The sequence below is a fragment of the Asterias amurensis genome, chromosome 4, assembly GCF_032118995.1.
Source record: "Asterias amurensis chromosome 4, ASM3211899v1".
NCBI lineage: Eukaryota > Metazoa > Echinodermata > Asteroidea > Forcipulatida > Asteriidae > Asterias > Asterias amurensis.
Genome location: NC_092651.1, coordinates 15,199,891 through 15,220,366, shown reverse-complemented (window position 1 = coordinate 15,220,366; position 20,476 = coordinate 15,199,891). Strand labels below are relative to the sequence as shown.

The 20,476-nt window shown below is 40.8% G+C and overlaps 3 protein-coding genes across 3 annotated transcripts; 2 read left to right on the top strand and 1 right to left on the bottom strand.

The window, feature by feature from the left end:
• Nucleotides 1–73: 73 nt before the first annotated feature.
• LOC139936569 (protein FAM47E-like) lies at nt 74–9,963 on the top strand. Its single transcript, XM_071931411.1, has 8 exons — nt 74–463; nt 1,256–1,412; nt 2,513–2,737; nt 3,753–3,904; nt 5,336–5,705; nt 7,085–7,174; nt 7,779–7,925; nt 8,714–9,963. Exons 1-8 carry the CDS (start codon nt 393–395, stop codon nt 8,819–8,821), a joined length of 1,320 nt encoding a protein of 439 aa, XP_071787512.1. The 5' UTR covers nt 74–392; the 3' UTR covers nt 8,822–9,963.
• Nucleotides 9,964–10,380: 417 nt separating this feature from the next.
• Nucleotides 10,381–12,998, top strand: LOC139936165 (uncharacterized). Its single transcript, XM_071930921.1, has 3 exons — nt 10,381–10,488; nt 10,877–11,078; nt 11,439–12,998. The coding sequence occupies exons 2-3, from the start codon at nt 10,891–10,893 to the stop codon at nt 11,818–11,820; spliced, it is 570 nt and encodes a 189-aa protein (XP_071787022.1). The 5' UTR covers nt 10,381–10,488; nt 10,877–10,890; the 3' UTR covers nt 11,821–12,998.
• A 1,070-nt stretch (nt 12,999–14,068) lies between these two features.
• LOC139936421 (5-hydroxytryptamine receptor 4-like) lies at nt 14,069–15,120 on the bottom strand. The gene has a single exon (XM_071931242.1). The coding sequence runs from the start codon at nt 15,118–15,120 to the stop codon at nt 14,092–14,094; it is 1,029 nt and encodes a 342-aa protein (XP_071787343.1). The 3' UTR covers nt 14,069–14,091.
• Between the last annotated feature and the right edge of the window lie 5,356 nt (nt 15,121–20,476).

Here is a 20,476-nt window from a genome sequence, read left to right as displayed (position 1 = left end):
AACGCGATGCCGCCCTCAAGAGTTGCAAAGTCGAGGTTTACTTTCTTCACCTTAGTAACGGAAACCAAATCACTGTTGTATGGATACGCTACTACAATAACATTGTTTAAAAACATACATTCTAAACGTTTATGATACAATTTTTCAAAGATTGATTTTTGATCCATTAAAAAAACCTGGACGAGTACGGTTGAATACCTGTCCCTTGAATATCTGTCCCTTGCCGGTGCCTTGGGATTTACTTTCTCAAGCAGCGGCGTTACAATCTAAAACCAAAGCTGTTGTGCGGCACGTGTGTACACACTGCACACACAACAACTTGCATGACTTGTGCACTGCACTCTGCACGCTTCCCATTTTGACCACACTGAAAGTGAAACAACCGTCCAAAAATGGCGGAATGGAAGTATGATTTGGCCCTTGTCAACACGCTAACCGACAAGAAGATTAGAGAACAGACATGGTAAGTCATGAAGTAATTATACATGTGTATTTTAAAGTAGGCTTATTTTGTGTGATGGCTGGTAATGCCATGATGGTAAAGTTTCATTGGGGAAACTGACAAAAACAACAATGGCTCCTCTCTACACAATTTTACGAATTTTAGAACCAGAGCAGAGAGACTGCCTCAGTTTACAATGGTTGGTAGAGTTAGTAGTACGTAACAGTTGCGTTTATCTAGGCTCCCTAGAGGTCGTTGGTTCAAATCCTGCTCGTATTTAGTGAATTTGTCTTTGTTCAACCCGAACCCGCCAACCCAAATTATTTTTAATGAATATTTGCAAAAACAGTCAGTTTCAGTACGAATTATTTCAGTATAGTAGGCCTAAACAATTTTTTTAATAATTACGAAATTTGACTTCTTTTTTTTTGTGGCGCCATACGGAAAATTTTCCTTTCTTTATTAATCCGATGATAATAGACTAATTCTAAATCTAAAACTGTGGTGAAATCAGCAGTTTTAGCTTGGCTAAAAAACTTAAAAAGACAAGTTCAGACCCACAACCCTTGTTATTGCAAGTCCAGGGGTGGATTTCACAAACAAAGAGTTAAGACTAGTCCTATCAGTCACGAGTTAGGACAAGTTACCAGGTTACCTCGTTCTAACTTAGGACTTGTTTTGAAATTGAATAACTCCTACCTAGGACTAGTCCTAAGTTAGGACTGGCCCTTTATAAAATCGACCCCTGCACTCTTACCACTTGACCATGTTGACTTACTATATTTAACTGATTGTTCTTCCGATTGTCTCTAGGTACAAGGAAAGATTAAAAACTAAATTCATCAAAGGCAAGAAGCGAGGAGATGTTTCTAAGACTCTTCAAGGTGGGCAATGGACGTTCCTCCTCCATGGTCTCGATGACTTTAGAGATGGGCTTCCTCCAGAGGTAGACGGCTCTATTGTAGTCAAGGTGGGTAAGAAATATTATATGCCCTTTTTACACTACTCTATTTCCTGGGGAATAACGACTAGCCTTTTCACACTATGATCGCTTTTACCCCCAGTCTGCCCTCTCTCTGCCCCTACAAATGGGCATACCCTGAGAATTTAAGGTTTATGGCAAATAACAAAATATCAAGAGAGGGCACTGTTGAACCTACACATAACAGCTTCACAATATACATTGCGGTCAGCTGATTGCGGTCGTCGAACATGTCATTTTGACCCCTCTGCCTACCCACAACGCATTGCAGTTCTGAATCGCAATAAACCTTATATATAGCCACCCCTGCTCTGCCCCTAGGCTGTACTCCACAGGGTTAAGAGATACAGTGTGAAAAGGGCCATAGTGAAGCTTTTTTGTCTTTTAACATAAAGTGCCAACTTTCACTTAATGGAAATAGAGCCATGATATTTTGACCCTGAAGCGCTGGTAGACAATTTCCAGTCATCATCATCAATTGTCTTAGGCTACTGCCCATTGAGACAACAACCAACCACTTCTCCTGGGTTGTGTGGCTTGTGCAGGGGTGACTTTGCATCGATGTAGGGTTGCCACAGTTATTTCCAGTGCACAGGATTAACATAAACATACATCATTGAAGGAAAGAGTTGAGTCCCCATAGGAGTATTTCATCTTTAAAAAGGCAAGGCCACTTTCGTTTTGCAAAGGGTATTCCATTGGAAATTCTTAAAATCGTACACTTTTCAAAAGGCATCAACAAGGGCAATGGAGGGCATGGACTACTTGGCCTTTGTGTTATTCCAGACCTGGGCCCAATTTCATAGAGCTGCTAAGCACAAAAATTTGCTAAGCATGAAATTTCTTCCAATTGATAAAAACAGGATAACCAGCCAGATTTCCACGTGATTTTCAGGATAAGCACACAACAGCTGAATACCAGTAAAAATCAATATGCAACAAATGGAAATTTAGTCAATAATCCTGTTTTTATGAAGGAAGAAATTTCATGCTGAGCAAATTTTGGTGCTTAGCAGCTCTATGAAATTGGGCCCTGGTTGAGTCTGACACACAATAACAATACATTTCCCCTTCTATAACATTTTCAGGGCAGCAAGCCACAAATCGAGCCAAACATCAAGGGAGACACCAAGTTGAAGTACCCTGAACCGAGGTCTGTCAACCGTCACCGCTTTACGGAGGAGGAAGTAGCCTACCTTCGTACTCTACCCTTACAGCAGCAACGAAGGGACCACATTAATGAGATGGAGTATGGTCTACTGCAGCATCCTCTTGCTCTATATCCACATCTTGAGGAAAGCATGCCACCTGATGTAAGTCCTATTCCAAGATGTTCAGTCCAGGGCCCAATTTCATAGAGCTGGTTAAAGGCAGTGGACACTGTTGGTAATTACTCAAAATAATTGTTAGCACAAAAACTTACTTGGTAACAAGCAATTAAGAGCTGTTGATAGTTTACAACATTGTGAGAAACGGCTTCCTCTGACGTGACGTAGTTTTCGAGAAACAAGTAATTTTTCACTTACATATTTGAATTGGATTTTGAGACCTCAGAATTAGATTTTGAGGTCTCGAAACCAAGCATCTGAAAGCATACAACTTCGTGAGACAAGGGTGTTTTTTTTCCCATTATTATCTCGCAAGTTCGATGACCAACTGAGTTCAAGTTTCACAGATTTGTTATTTTGTGCTTATGTTGAGATACACCAAGTGAGAAGACAGGTCTTTGACAATTACTAATAGTGTCCAGTGTCTTTTAGCACAATGAGTAGCTAAGAACCACAAAATTATGCTTAACAGAATAAGGTTACCTGCCAAAATGCCATGTTACTTATGACTGGAATCCTACTTATTTTTACTACCTAGCTTCTAAAAAGATTGGCCAGGGTACAATTTCAAACAGCACTACGATTGATCTGAACTTTAGGTCTGGTTGTTTGCCACAGTGATTTGTATTGTGACATCACACTTTGCTTAAGATTGATACACAGTCATGACAGTTGTATACTTGAGCAAAACAGATAAAAAAGTACAATTGCTTGTGTTCACGCAGGTGTTAATGGGTACTGTATAATAATAATGAAGACTTGTAATGCGCACATATCCACCCTGCTGGGTGTTCAAGGCGCAGAGATGGTTTATGTGATTGATTTAGCTTGGTGTACTACATCCTTGACAGCACAGACTGTATACTTCCAAGGGAACTTAGATGTTTTAAGGAAATGTATGTAACCTGTTGGTAAGCACTACATGTACTTTCTTTCACATTTTCACATTATACTTTCTTTCACATTATTGACGATACGTTTGTTAACCTTTTTATTCTAGATATTTGAGGATGTTGTGGAAATTTTAGATCCAGAGATGAACCTTGACAGCGAGGCTGGAGAGGATGATTTTGAGGAGCAATTCACCAACTCATATCAAGAGACAGATCCATCGGAAGATAAGAACAGACCAGCCTCAGGTTCATCCGATGGGTAAGAATTGTTTCAGTAGGAACCTGGGGCTGATTTCGTGAAGACTGTAAGCACAAAAACTTGCTAAGCACAAAATAGTATTGCTTAGCAGAGTCGGATTACCAGCCAAAATTACTTTAAAGGAACACGTTGCCTTGGATCGGTCGAGTTGGTCTTTGAAAAGCGTTTGTAACCAATTGTTATAAAATGCATTTGGGTAGCAAGATGTTGTAAAAGAAGAAAACAATGATTCACACAAACATGCCTCGAAATTGCGTGGTTTTCCTTTTACCTCGTCGACTAACACGTTCGGCCATTTATGGGAGTCAAATGTTTGACTCCCATAAATGGCCGACCGTGTAAACGGTAAACGGATAAAACCACACAATTTCAAGTGATACTTGTGTGGATCATTATATTCTACTTTTAAAATATCTTTCTAATCACATGCATTTTATAACAAATGAATACAAACGCTTTTTCAAAGACCAACTCGACCGTCCAAGGCAACGTGTTCCTTTAAGTTTCATTGTTGTGGCTGGTGCCCGACTCAATTTTTGCTTAGCAACGAAATTTGTTAAGCGTTTTTTCTGCTAAACAGCTTTCTGAAATTAGACCCTGGTCAAATGTAAGACTCTCACTCTCACATCCTTATAGCTTCAGGAAGCTTCACGCAGTTGGTACGGTCTCTAACACTCTAGCTCATCACCACCAAATCATGCTTTCGGATCGCCGATCAAAATCGTTCTGATCCAAAACTAACGTTCAATTTCACTAGCAAACTCACTCACTCCTAAACTTCCAAAATCAACAAAAGAACAAACACCAACAAACGACAGACTAAACAACAACAATAACAGAACTAAACGGAGACAATAACCACGGCCGATGTATTACCTAATGTACTGTGACAACGAAAAAGTGTCCTATGTTACATGAAAAAAAGCACTGGGAAAATACAGGAGGGTGCGGTTTCTAGCAGCGGGAAATTTAAACGTGCGTGTTTGGCTTCTGGCTATACGTCATGCGAGAAGGCTAAACCAATGTGTTGCAGGGGTGGCTAAAGAACAGTAAAAATAAATAAACGCAGCGCGATCCTGACAGGCGCCTTAGCCCGACCATCTGGTTTCATGTTAACATTTTTGTGGTTCGGATAAACACAAAAATATTCACTTGAATAATCCCGCAAAATGCTCACCACAATGCGGTGTACAAACTCTTCACCAAGGGGTATTAATGGGTACCTCTGAGGGCAGAGAATTATATTGTGTACAAAAAAGCCACTAGCACCATCTACGACAGCTCAGGGCTGTATACTCCCCAGGGAGCTGAGAAAAAAGGAATTGGCCCAACAAATGAGGCACTAATAATGTAAAGCCCATTGAGACGTTATTGTGAAATGCGGTACAAAAGAACTAATTATTATTATTATTTTCTGTTCTCTCTAAACAGATCATCAAATGAATCCAAAGTTCGGAATCCTTATCGATGGCTTCCCCGTAAGGAAGAGCAACAAAAAGAAGATCGTAAGCAAACCCGTCGGAGAAGCGACTCGCCATCTCAAGATGAACACATCAAGAATGTCACCAAAGATTTCTGCAGCTGGGTCTCTGGCCTTGGCGGTGACAGCAACAACGTGGAGGAGTCCACGATTCATAGTTTATTCGCGAGCGGTTACGAGACAAAGCCGGCGCTCTCAGTTCCGATTCACGTAGTGGAACTCACCAATGTGCCGCAGGAGTTGCGGATGTCGGCGACGGTGTCTCAAGAAGAGATGCCGACGCAGACGCTAGAGCAGGTGGAGAAAACTCAGAAACAGCTGGTGAGTTACACTTGGGATGTGGTTTAAGAAGTTTAAATGTGAGACATGTTATTGAGACTGCAGGCTGTTTTTGATCCTCTTGTTACTAAAATCATCTGATACAAAATAATAAACCGCGAGGGAAGCTAGAGATCATTGTTTCAGATCCGCTCTCGTAAAATTTGTCTTTGCTCAACCCAAATTGATTTTGAAAATGTACCCATTCAGTTTTTCTTGTGATTTTTTATTTGATGTCTGAAATAAAAAAATTGCATTCTCTTATGCTATCCCCTGGCTGCCGCTTCCCTGGTTGCATATCGTAAACTTTGGTGTGATCCCTGGCTACGCGGTAGTTAACAGATGTATGGCTTCTGACTGGCACCCTCGAACAAAGAATTTTTAATAATAATAATAAGACTTGTAATGCGCACGTATCCACCTAGCCCTATATAGGACTCTTTCTCTGTACACAGGAACAGAGTCCTAACTATTGAGGCCCGTTTCTGGGGCGGAAAAATTTCACAGCTTCATAACTTAAATCTTACCTGCAACAAGCCACTAATTTCAACAGATTCACATTCCATGGCGGCATACATTTTTCTGCGGTGGGTTTTGGTCCTCATATTTTCCTCACAAATCCGTCATTTTCGTGAAATAATGCAGCTTCCATTGTTAACAAATTCCCGTTTCGGTCGTTTTCTCACAGTGTTGTCTGTTGTCGTGCGTACGCGTATACATTCGTGTGCAAGACGCACGATGCAAGCTTGATAGACGCATGAATTCTTGGTCACCGTATCTTGACTGCACAGCGTTAACAACACAATTCAAAATTTGCGCGTCGTGCGTCTTGCGTACACACGGCAGACTGTGAGAGTACGAACAAAAATGGGAATTCCTTAACGTTGGGAGCTGCATTATTTCATGAAAATGACGGATTTGTAAAGAATATATGACGGTCAAAACCCACCACAGAAAAACATATGCTGCCATGGAATGTGAATCTGTTGAAATTGGTGCTTTCTTGCAGGTAAAATTTGAGTTATGAAGCTGTAAAAAATTTCCGCCCCAGAAATGTACCCTGATGTCCAGGACGTCACTGTAGTACAAAACGAAAGTGTAAGGCCGCCAGGGCTAGTATCCACCCTGCTGGGGGTTCAAGGTGCAGATCACTCAGTTGGTAGATTGTTGGTACGCTAATCCGGATCATTGGTTCAAATCCGCTCTTGTCAACTTTTCTTTGTTCAGCCCCCAATCAAATTCCTTTGACATAATCAGAGCCAATTATAAAGTACACACAACTTTATTCAGAGGTTGCAGATTCAAATGCTATTCTAGTAAATTTGTCTTTGTTCGACCCATTGATTTTAACTCATACACTTTACTATTGTTGATTGTTTCAGTATGGTGATTACCAGCCAAGCTGGGTGAAGATGAACTACGGTGCCTGGTACCTTCCTCCAAAAACATGGAGCAGGCGGCGAAATGACGAGGTAAACTCATAACCCAATCCACCCAGTACAAACATGTTACCAGCCAAAATACCATTTACTGCATGATGTTTCTGACTGGTTCCCTGTTGAAATGTCGCTTAGCAACAAAATTTCCTTAACACAAGATGTTGAACTTTTAGAAATATTGTATTTGGCGTACCAATGCTTTTGTTTAGAAAAATAGAACCTAATTTGGATATATGGCGCTTTATAAATGCTGTTATTATTAGTTATTAATATTTTTATTATTATGTCCAAACCACAACAGAACAAGGATGTCACCTAGGCAAGTCTAACCAAAATATTGCTCAACAACCAGGCAGCAGAGGGTGCTGTTATCAAAACAGTTAGAGCCGTGTACATGCAATGCAGCACAGCTCTGGTGCACTGAAGGGGTTTTCTGTGGCGAATAATGTATTTTATTGTGAAAATGAATTGCACCACTCGTGCAAAATAATGGAACAAGGGAACAGTAACAAGTGGAGGTTAATTGAAAAGATGCCTCGATATAAATGCAGTAAGTCGACTTTGGTTTTAAGAAAACTCTCATGCTTCTTACGCATTCTTAACATTTGTGTGTCTTGGTTTATACTTTTCCCCCCAGCCTTTAGAAGATCCACAAGAGATTAAAGATAAAGAAATGTCTGAGTCCAAGAAGAAGAGTCTAAGTATGGATGAGCAGTTAGCGCCTCTACATGGCTCAAAATCATTCAAAGAGTTTGTTGAGAAGAAGGGAACCCGCAGGCCAGAGGTAAGGGATCAGTGCTGTGTTTTGGGCACCTAGGTTATTATAACTTTTCATCTGTTTATAGATGATGTGACCTCTGACGTCACTCGAAAACCATAACATGATTTGCGCGCATACCGCCGGGCAAAACCTTTGCGTTTTGGCAGCCAGCTAGAAAGTCAGCGCAATCCTACCATGACTACGTGTCTTTTTGCCCAACGAAACATGACGTGTACAGTCTTTTGCCAACAGAGAGCAGTGTGAATGTAAACATAGGTCACATCCTTTATAGATAGTTTCGCATTGGAGATAAAAAATATAATTTGTTTTACCCTTAAATGGATGTGAATTATGTACTGTATGCAACAAAGTAATCGGTGCCCTGTAAAAAAAATCCATAGGCAAAACCAAGTGGATGGGATTCGAACCCACGACCTTTCTGTTGCTAGAGCACAGTTGAGTTACCACTAAACCACTTTACTAGCCCGATGGCTAGAGGCAGTTCGAGTCCTATGTGTTATCATTTGGCACCGCAATGATCTAGCAGTTCAAAGGTCATGGGTTCGAATCCCAACCGAGTGATTGTCAAGTCTTTTCAGTTTGCTGGGTATTGCTTAAGCTACTTTGCTCTTGTATTTTTGTAATCTAAACTTTCTAATATCATTGTTTATAAATTATTTTGTATCTCTTTACATTGTACATTGAAGCGATTGTAGCCTTTAGGCCACCTGTTTCAATTTCTAATGTGATAGTAATAAATAAATAAATCAGATATAATTACAATTATTTATTTATCATTTTACCTTTTACAGTTCCTAGACAGGGTATCCCAATTCCAAGCTCAGGCAGAGGCTGAGGAGCTAGCCGCAGCGAGGTCAGAAAGAGGTCGAGAGAGTTCAAGAGATGTTGTCGCCAAGTGATTAACCCACCAATCAGAAAACACCTGTGCAATATGTTATTTTATTTTTATTTAATGTAAAACATGTAGATTATCAGCCCTGATACATCACGGAGGCATCAAAGGCAATTGCCTCCATGCCCCTGTTCAGTGCCCTGGGTGCCCTTGTAATGCTCCAGTAGAAATGTACAATTCCCTGATTGGGTGCTCTTTGCCAAGGAAAAAGGGCCTTGGTGCTCTTGCCCCTTTCAAATATGTAGCATACAGGGCCCAATTTCATACAGCTGCTTAAGCACAAAATTTTGCTTAAGCAAAAAAATCCTTGCTTAGTAAAATCAGATTACCGGCCAAGACTCCACTCAATTGTTATGCTAAGTAAACAACAGCTAAATACCAGTCACAAGCAATGTATGTGGCATGAAATTTTTGCCAGTAACATGTGAAAAACAAGCGAGGTATTTTCGTGCTTAAGCAATTTTTTTGCTTAAGCAGCTCTATGAAATTGGCCCCTGGCCCGGATAATTTGATCTAAATCTCCCCCAATTAGTTATTTTCTGGCCTGGAATCTCTTTTTGACAAAGGCAAGGTCGTTTGTGTTTTTTTGTAAATGAAGTCTAGAATTTTAAACAAATTGAACTATATTGAGGTTGGAAAGAAAAGAGTTAGGCACTCTTCAACACAGGGTTTTAGCCAGGATTTGGTAAATAATGGTATCCAAGTTAACTGGAAATGTTGGAACTGTGTGTCCAAACTGTTTATTTACAATATATTTACAACAGGGTGTCCAAAAGACACCCAGACTTCCCCCGGCCAACACTATGTCGTTATGCCTTAACATATCTAACTGCATAGAGAAACACAAGTCTATTGTAAGGTTTGTTCATTCTAGTGATGCGGAGTTCTTAGAGAGCTTTATCACATAGGCCCATATGGGTGGCACGGTTGGCTTGTGCATAAAGCGCTCAAAGTCAACTCCTGGAACTGCCCAGTGAAATAATTATTAGCGATGACAACGCCTTAATATCAACGCCTTAATACATGTATCGCAATGCTTCCATTAAATTGTAAATATAAAATTTCCTAAACTTGTGTATAAATTGTAATAAAATATTCATTGATAACTAAATAAAATGTGTGTCACTGACCATCAAGATAAAATAAATTAATTAATGTAACCGATCTCTGTTATTAGATTTTATTACTCTTACTTTATGTCTTAACAATTACAAAAAATACCCCCCCCCCCCCGCCACCACAAGCTGGCTAGTTGAAACCCTGCTCTGGTAATCGTAACAAAAATGACATTAACATTAACATTGGGTCAATACCGGGGCCAACATTAAGCCAATATTGGGCCAACATCGGGCCAGCATTGGGCCAATATAGGGCCAATGAGCAAAACGGTACTGGCCCGCAGCCAGCATTGGGCCATGTTATATCTACATGTTTTGCTTACAAAGTCTTCATGAAATACTGGGCCGACACCCAGTTGTAGTCGCTGTGGTCGAGCTTTACGCCAGCGCAAAACGCGTTCCTTGTGCTGTTTGTGTACGCGCGGATTTTCACTCCCTTTGGCGCGCTTTCAAATTGCGGATATCAACAGAAAACTCAGCGGTTGGTGGTTCACTTTCGGTTTGAACGTTTTTCTTGAAATACGCAACTTGGACGGGAAACTGCTGAACCAAGAAGGTACGAAGAACATTCTTTATTACTAAATATCATGAAATCTCCAGCGTGACTAAAATTATACCTCACTAACAAATCGTATCTTAGGCCTACCGGTTTAGTGGGGGGGGGGGGGGGGTGGATAACGCCAATGGTCATTTAGTAGACCCCCTTTTATCTTTAAAGTGACTGGTAATTTCATATTTTTGAAGGAGGTTTTGTATTACTATTAACAATTATGCATTACTGACGATGTCACACAGTGTTGAAACTACGCAGTTGAACATTTTAGGGGGCTCAAGAGTTGCACAAGTTTGCAGGGGCACTTCTTGCCCAAGCAATTGCTTCCTATGGTATCAATAATAACAACAAGATCTTGTCAATCTTCTCTTTGTAAAATCCAACCGTCAAGGTCAAATAACCATCATGGAGAAAGAAAGCGGAAGTTTAAGAAAGTTCAACCATCGGTCTAGACCTACTCGGGGTGCATCAGATGTGCAGGCGTGTGGGGATACGACCAGTAGGAGGATGGCCAAGGAATTCGACTCTCTTTTCCCTCTTTATCTCATCCAACCTGAGGAAGAAATCTACCGGAAGATGAAGCTGAGAAACAGGTGAATGCGTCTTGGCTTCGAAACTTTAAGAAAGGAAACATGAACGACGTCAATATGTCTGCTTTCACCTCAGATTTCAACTAAGGTTTTGTGCCGAGTAGTGAGGTATGAGCTGGAAATTTTTGCTCAACAAAACATCTCCGTCAAAAAAATGACGTTAATATTTCTGCCAGTTCGGATTTCCCTTTAAGCTACTAAATGTATAGATGGGCCCATCTCATTTACTCGTTTCCTTTCTTTAAAAAATAGTGTAATGTGAAAAGCCATTCCATGCCACAACAAGTTTTGAGGTTTTTTTTAAACAGAATATGGTTCTTTTTTAGTGACGTCATACCCCTATGCAATTTTTTTTTGCGACAGGACTGAATCGCTTCTCTTCACCAAATGGGCATCCCATCTGAAACCTCATATTGAACAAGACGTAGGAGGACAGGCCAGACAGCGACCTCTTTCGACCAATCATTACCGGGGTCCCAGCATCAGGCGAGAGAACCCAACAACACGGCAATCGTTTCCTCCCTCCCAGGACGTCATCAGGCAACCTGCAATGAGCCACGCCTCTGGTGTTGGGCAACTTATACCGGTCCACTGTCCACAACGGAGGGACCTTCGAATGGGGCTGCGTGCTTCGTCAAGTCCCGTGTTTCTTGTCTCGATGGGTCTAGTCCCTCCCATCTTGTCCCAACCAACAATACAGCGGAAGGTGATGAAGAGGATGGATAAAACATACTTCTGCAAATGACCTATGACCTCCAGTTGAAATTAAACTTTGTCACCAACTGTAATCAGCTTTGCCAAACCATAAAGATCAAGGACAAAAAATGGACTTAGGGAGTCAGACTAAAATCTAACCGAAGCCTCTTTTTGATCATCAGGGCCCAATTTCATAAAGCCTGTGTGCACAAAAAAAACTCGCTAAGCACAGAAAAGTACTACTTAACAGAAACAGGTTATCAGCCAAGATTACATGAAGTTTATATTGTGACTGATGCCCCACTCAGTTTTTGTTCAGCAAAGAAATTTGCCCAATCAGTATTTTCTGCTAAAAACAGCTTTGAGGAATTGGGCCCAGAGCACTGCATGCAAAAATAAACAAATACAATGATTGACAATAATTGTCACATGTTTTGTGCATGTCAAAGGTTGCCCCCCTGATATTTTGATTTTTCATTCCAATGACAAGGTACTCATTTAGAATTTCGTTTGAAGTGTACTTAATTTAGGTGTTATGGTTTATTTATAAATTGTGGCAAGTATCCTACTGCAGAGTAGCTCTTAAGATGATGCACTATAATTGCGAAGTATTTATGGGTAGTATTTTCAAGATTGATTTTATAAATTGTATGGTGGAAACGGCTATTATAATTACTCATATATTGTACACAAGTTTTATTTTATGTATAATATTGGTATAAAGTGAGGTAGGCCTAAATATTTATGTTAAAACGTAGGCCCAACTGCAGAAAATTAGTACACGTACCTTAATTAATATCGTTTTGTTGAAATATTGTTTTTAAACCTATTTTGCCCAATGATGAAGTGTCGTGGCCGAGCGATCTAGCACATCTTGGCAGAGTCAGTGGAGTGTAAAGCTCAAAGCTCAGTCGTGACACTCGTGTCGTTGAGCAAGACACTTTAATTGCTTCTCTCCACACAGGAGTATTGAAATGGGTGCATGTAGCAACCTGTGTTCCCACTGCTACCGGTGCTACATACTCCACAGGAGTTGTAAAGCACTTTGACGGGCATTATACCTCTGGTGTGAGATTATTGTTTTCACTCTTGTGATAATGATGAATATGTATATACCAATGTTAATAGTTAAAATAGTAAACTATGTTTGTTTTCTAACGAAGTCAACGTCAGTTTGATTGTGTTTTATATACATCTATACGCATTAAAAAAGAAGCTTGTCAATTACTTTTTGTATGTTATCGTTTTTATCAGATTGTCAACATTTTAAAAAAGGGTACGAGGTGACAGAAATGCCTTGAATTTGTTGTTTACAAATCAATGAAAAGTATCAAGATTTCTCCATAAGAAATGAAACGTTAAAACACTTTTTACAAATGCTTCTGCATGTTCATTATTGAACATGGAAAACGGTTAACTGCTTATATTACAAAACCATATTCTGAAAGTTGTCCTTATCTTTATATGTGTTTATTTATTATAATTATGCATTTCATAAACAAAATATGCCGAACCAGTACCCAATGAGGCCCTCCATCACCCGACTTCCCCTTTTTCAACAAAAAATACGTTTACTTTTTGCGCAATGCGGCAGCAACATGGAACATTAAATTAATTGTTAACCCATACAGAACCAATACATATGCAGTGCCAGTAATGTATTCTTCCCATAAGCAAGATGGGAATACTGGTTGCAAGTCACTTGTGATATATCTTTTTAAACTAAATTGAATTACTGGTAGTCATTCAAAACGCACATTCTGGACCGTTTCGTTAACCAACCGTTTTTGTTTCTCACTGAACTGACCCAATAAAATGAGTCATGGAAAGTCTTCACCTTTTTCTAAAGAGACCCTCAAAGGGATACAAAATGAAGACGCACTGGTTGAATAACAAATTCGGCGGTACATTCTGACCCGTGAAAACCATTTCCATCGAATAGAGGACTGGTTCAAATCAACCTTTTTATGCACATCGTCGCTCAGAGGTCAACAAGGAGGACGTTCATTGGCCAAATCCGTGGGCTGCGCTTCAAATATGTGCGTCTCGTTATCGGTTTATTGCAAAGATGGCGGCTATAGCCCAGCCTCACTGTGGGCAGCGCACGGTATCGGTACCTCTCGAGCAAGGCATTGTGTAGGTGGGGGGGGGGGGGGGGTGGCATAGCCATACATGACTGGGAACGAGGTTAATTGCAGCTAGCATAATATAGGCAGATCCGAAAAACTGCAGCAGTTTTCTGATAAATTTTTACCAATGGAAATTTGAACAAGCGCGAAGTGCTGTATGGGCAAAACCATAATATCCAATATCCCGAATCCTAAATGTTCAGAGGATGAACTGCAGATCGAAACATTCTTATACCACCTGGAATATTTCCCCAGCGACATGATAAGATGCACACGATGACCGTCTTGAAATCGGGGTGTTTCGTGGCGTATATGAAGGGATTCACGCAACTGTTAAAGCTGAGAAGGACCGCTGTGTACGGCAGGGCTCGGGTGTTGTCTGAGAAGAGTAGGGTCACCCCGTACGGCGTGACGAGGGTACCGAAGACCAACACCACGTACAGCATGTTCTTGGTGACACGGATGTGGCGTTTGGAGATGTGTACCCTCCAAGCCCCTAGATGGTGGCGTCTTACTCCTCGTGACCTTTCTGGTGTGTTGTGGTCGTGTATGATAATATTAGAGTGCTTCCTAGTGAATAAATACAGCCTTGTGTAGCAGACAATAATGATGAGACATGGCACTGGATAGAGTGTCATAGCAATGAAGATATTCAATGCACCAGCCTTTGGATGGGAGGAGTTCCGGGTGCAGCTTGTGGTACGAGCGCTGTAGCCAAGCTGCCCCAAGTCGGTAAAGAGGGGCACCGAGGCGATGGACACCGGCACTAGCCAGCTGAGTAGGAGCATGAGGGCAGTCTTGATTGGGGTGTAGATTCTCTTGTAGGTGAGTCTGGGGAGCGTCACTAAGAGCAGACGGTTCAGAGCGATCATCGCCAGGGTGATGATGCTACAACCGACGGACATGATGAGACCGAAGCCACCCATCATGCATAAGGCGTCGGGTAGTGGCCAGACGGTACCGGGGTGTAGGAAGCTCACCATAGTCCAAGGCATGCTCAGACAGGCGGCCAGGTCGGCCATGCTTAGACTCGCCACGAAGGCATTGGTGACGCAGCGACGGAGTTTCCTGGACATAAACACGGCGAGGATGACTACGCCGTTACCGATGAGGCCGGTCACGGCTATGGCACCGAGGAGAGTTGCGAAGATCTGCCGCTCCAAGTAAGACAGTGCCGGGACGACCACCGTTACACTAGTTGTTGTGTTTAAATCCGTCATGGTGGGCGTCTGCGAACGTTTCGAAGACAGGTGTTGTTATGCCTATAGGAATGTTGCTCTAGCTGTACTGTGGCTAAAGAGTCACGTTCAATTTTGAGTGTAGCTTTTTTCAACTGAAAGTTAAAGGTGTAAACATCCATAGGTGGTCGTTTTGAAATTTCGTTACTGGGTGAAGAAAATTACCATATAATTGTCATTCAATTGATGTATACATTGCCTGATTATACATTGAACGGACAACAATACTCAGCAAGGCTAAAAACCGAGATTGTTAATGCCTGGAGCTGGATCAATAACACAGTCCACTGTCGTGCGATGGAACTAGCAGATGTATCCATAACATTCGATTTGTGTGTACTGAGAACAGTCTGGGCACGCTGCCCATGAAGTTGTATCACAGTGGGCTAGTTGTGATGCGAGATGCCTCGACTATAATGTCCGATATTTCACCAGCTGAACAGTCCCGTTCGACATCCAGAGCACAAACAGTTGTAATATTCCTCATTAACCAGAAGATAAATATGTTTCCCTGCTCAGATGCAAAGAATGACCATCCAATGGCGCGTAGTACAGATTAGAATCCCACTCACGTGCTCAAACCTCCCTCAAGAGGTAAACATCCAATAAGCTTGCTTTGACGTACGTTTCCCCTAGCCTGAAAACCCACACTTACTTTGCATTTAGTAGTCAGTCCATAGCTCTTTGGAGGATCAAACCAGGCTATGAGTTTCGTATCGGCGCGAATACTCGAATGGACAGCATCATTATAGGAACGGTGGATTGATATTAAATCGCTTAATCTTATAACACAATCGACTGTTTCCGAACCCAATTGAGATTCCGTTGATGGTAGTAGGTGCTGTCACCTTATTAAGTGGCACCGAAATCTGGAATGACAGTTACCCATATAAACAGCAGTCTGAGAATGTTGTCAGCGTAGTTATTTTAGCGTATCTGCTTGTCAGCGGAATGTCAAATTACATCTTTCTCTCATTTTTATTGACTTGGATATTTTGTTTTCATACAATGTCACATGTTATTGCACAATAGAAACAAACTCGACATTCATCTTGTCTTATTTATTAGCAGGAATTCCTTACCGCGGCCATCTTGGTTTGGTATCCTGTATTCTCTGTAATGATAACTATATAGGGTACCAGATGGCCAGACTATGTTTGTCGTCCATGTTTGGGGAAAACAGAATTAGGACCTTGTCACACGAGGCAATTTTTACAGACAACTTGGAGCTCGGAGGCAACAAAATGCAGTGCATGCTACAGGATAGGTAGCACAGTCATGAGTAATATGCACAAGAAAACTGTTTCAACACTCAAATATAAATGGCCTTTCTTCTTGGAGTTTGCCTGGAGCCGGTTGCCAGTAAATTGCCTCGTGAACATGGCCTTTATTTTGCACTTCAGCAGTGCGTTTTGGGGCATCTCCATCACTCTATTTGTACGGGTTGACGGGTGCAATTATGTTTAAAAGACAAGAACGCCCTGTAACACAAACGCTCGCTTGGGAGTCTGGGAGTTGCTCCGACCGGAGTTCTGTAAACTAGGCCTATACTTCAAAGTGAGAAACACAGCCACGTGGAATTATTCTCTTAAAGGCAGTGGACACTCTTGGTAATTACTCAAAATAATTATTAGCATAAAACCTTACTTGGTGAAGAGTAATGGGGAGAGGTTGATGGTATAAAACATTGTGGGAAACGGCTCCCTCTGAAGTGCCATAGTTTTCGAGAAAGAAGTAATTTTTCACGAATTTGATTTCGAGACCTCAGATTTAGAATTTGAGGTCTCGAAATCAAGCATCTGAAAGCACACCAACTTCGTGTGACAAGGTGTTTTTTCTTTCATTATTATCTCGCAACTTTGACGATCAATCGAGCTCAAATCTTCACAGGTTTGTTATTTTATGCATATTATGTTGAGATACACCAAGTGAGATGACTGGTCTTTGACAATTACCAACATTGTATTTTATTCAATTTAACCGTGCACACTATTTTCAGCAAACACATTGTCATCAACGTTGGTTGTAAAACAAAACCGAATTCAGCTGTTGCGGGTTTTGTTTGTGTGTGTTTTAGGGTGTTGTTTTGTGTGTGTAGATTTTCAGATACATACAATTTTTCGAATGTGACTTTATACCATCCTGGGAAATGTTTCACCCAAAGTGACATTTTCGACTATAAATGTTAGGGTTTCATCCTTACTTATAATATTGCTGGAAGATTCACGACGCTTCCCTCTACAAATTGACATAAAGTGTGCTTATTGTTGAATATAAAGGTTTCAAATTTAGTATTCGTAATCCTATATAAATCACACCGCCACAACTACAACCGCATTAAATAAGGCAGCAATAATTTAGCTCGCCTAAATTTACGATAATGTATTGTACAATGAAGAGTTATGGCACACTTACAACCCGGGCTTTTATTTAATTACATCGTGACTTGGGTTGCCCATTGGGTTCGCGATGTCAACTTCTCTTCCGGGTTGAAAGCCTTTTTTTCCCTTTTTTTTTCTTTTTTTCACTTTTTACACTACTGTGTCACTCATGTTGCTTAGACTTTGTCATTAAAGGCAAGGGACACTATTGGTAATTACCCAAAATAATTATTAGCATAAAACCTTACTTGGTAACGAATAATGGGGAGAGGTTGAGAGTATAAAACATTGTGAGAAACGGCTCCCGCTGAAGTGAAGTAATTTTTGAGAAAGAAGTAATTTTCCACGGATTTGATTTCGAGACCTCAGAATAGAATTTGAGGTCTGGAAATCAAGCATCTAAAAGCACACAACTTCGTGTGATAAAGGTTAAGGGTGTTTTTTGTTTCATTATTATCTCGCAACTTCGACGACCAATTGAGCTCAAATTTAACATATTTTTTCGTTATTTTATGCATAATATGTTGAGATACACCAAGTGGGACGACTGGCCTTTGACAATTACCAGTGTCGTTAATAAGTAACAATTGCTCGATTTCTCTTTGAAATAATTATTAAAAACCTTACAAATTATAATTTAACAGGGCGAGGTTTTGGGCAACAGTAACCTGTGCAAGGATGAACTGATGAACTTGTTAAGGTATGTCTTTTTGTTTGCAAAATCCAATACATATTGAAATTAGCAGAGCGGGGTTGCCATGGCTCGGACCTCGGGGTATGGTCCCAGTACGCTTTCACCGCGCAACTCTGCTCTCTTTCAAATTGTTCATAGGCCTAACTTTTTTTGTTGTTATTAAGCGATTATTTTGTTCAATAGCTTCATTCTTTAAATGCATTGTCACACTGAAATTTAAACCCGGTTCGACAATTTCAATTCGCAGTGAGTTTATTTGGCGCAACCTACCATCGTACAAATAAGAAGAAACGTAGGCTTACACAAAATCCACGAACCAAGTACAATGTTGACGCCCTCTTGTGATGTTGTCGCGGCGGATAACATCTTCGCTCTGCTCGACGACGGTTAGACTTGTCCCATGTCTTTATCCGCAAGGGTTAAGACATGTATAGGATGCACATGCACGTCAGATTTAACTGCGAATCTCCTGGACCATGAAGGCCATGTGCAATAAATGGGAGGTCAAAGGTGATTTTGGAAGGCATATCTCTGGCGTAATTCATGAGCCTTGGCAGTCGGCACAATGTGCACAAACATCATAACATGTGGTACAAACACGATGAGGCTCCGTGGCTAATGATCTTTTGAAACCAACGCAAGAAGATTGTTGCAATCAAGCCCTGTTTTAGTTCAAGGCAAAGAACGACAATAATTCTTTGCAATAGATTTCGCTACGAAGCTAAAGTGTCCGAATTTTGTGGCTACAGCTACGGCTACCACTATTGCCAAGGGTGTGGCTAAGGATGTCCTATACCTCAACGCACGATGACGCAGAAATCTAGCCGTAGCCGTATAGCCGAATTTGATTGGTCAAATTTTTCATGAACAGGAAGAGGTGACCGGGGATTATAGGTCAGGGGTTGGTCCACCGACGTCCCAACAAAGATAACATCCTACATATTACAACATTGTATGCGGTATTTCCATTCAATTTCACCACACCACTTTTGCTACCTTGACAATAATTGTGGATGACTGTTTTTGAAATCTGGCCTCTTTTTGTTCATCAATCTTGTTTTATGCCATCATCTGCAGAAGATTATCTCCACGTAATATGTAGGCCCTACATTCTGTAGCAAATGGTCAAGGGTCATCAAAATGACCGTCAATCATGACCCGGATGTCATCTCATTTCGCGCCCTTTGGGGCGCCACTTTTTTTGTCGGCTAAATTGGGAGGCTGCATGCGCGCCATCTTTTATTGCGGAGCCATAAACGACATAATTTTTCCCACGACACTTACAAAGTATCCTCTCTCCCCAAACTGGAAATCTAAAGCTAAATATTTACATTCCACGCCGGTATTTCTGACAATCTGTCAATGCAGAGCTATTTTAGTATTTTGGGGACGAGAAAGAATGATCACAATTTTGAATTATACATCCTTGCAGAGGTAGATAGAAACACTGCTTTTAGCTTTTTATGTATAATAAAACCCCGTTGGCAAGAGTGCTTTTAATGAGATACAATGCCAAAAGTAAAAGTAAAGTGAGAGCAAAAAAAGAAAAATCATCAACTTAAACAAATTGTTGTACTGGACTATTCAGTTTATGTGGCACTGTTTTGGAAAATAAAGTCAGTTTTGTTTGTCTTTTTCCTGTCAAAATCTCGAGAGAAGAATCTGTGATTTTTTTTTACTCATTGGTCATCGAAGTTGCAAGAGGATAATGGGGGGAAAACACCAGTGTTGCACAAAACTGTGATCTTTCAGATGCATAATAAAAGGCTTTTTGGCCTGAAGTATTTTATTATTTGAGTGAGAATTTACCTCTTTCTCAAAGAACTACGTTCATTCAGAGGGAGCCGTTTCTCTCAATGTTTTGTACTTTCAACCTCTCCCCATAAGTTGTTATTCTAAAAATTATTTTGAGTAATTACCAATCATAATAGTGTCCAGTGCCTTTATATACATTCCTCCCCGTCAAAATAAATAGTTTATAAATAATAAATAATTTTCATGAGCACCTTCGTGCGTCGTGTACAAAAGCCAAAACAGCATCTGGCTGTGCAAACTTTATCATCCAACGCAAAACACAACTTAACCTCGGTGTGTGACGTCATGATGACATAAGAAACTCAGCTGCCTCGATGAGCTGGCCATTATGAACGTATACATTGAAAAGTCACGACGCGCTCAGTTGGACAATTTTGACATGTTGTGAGTAAGTTGTTGTTTAGACTCCCTGGATGTCAATTTTGTTTGTTATGTTTTGGAGCAAGGA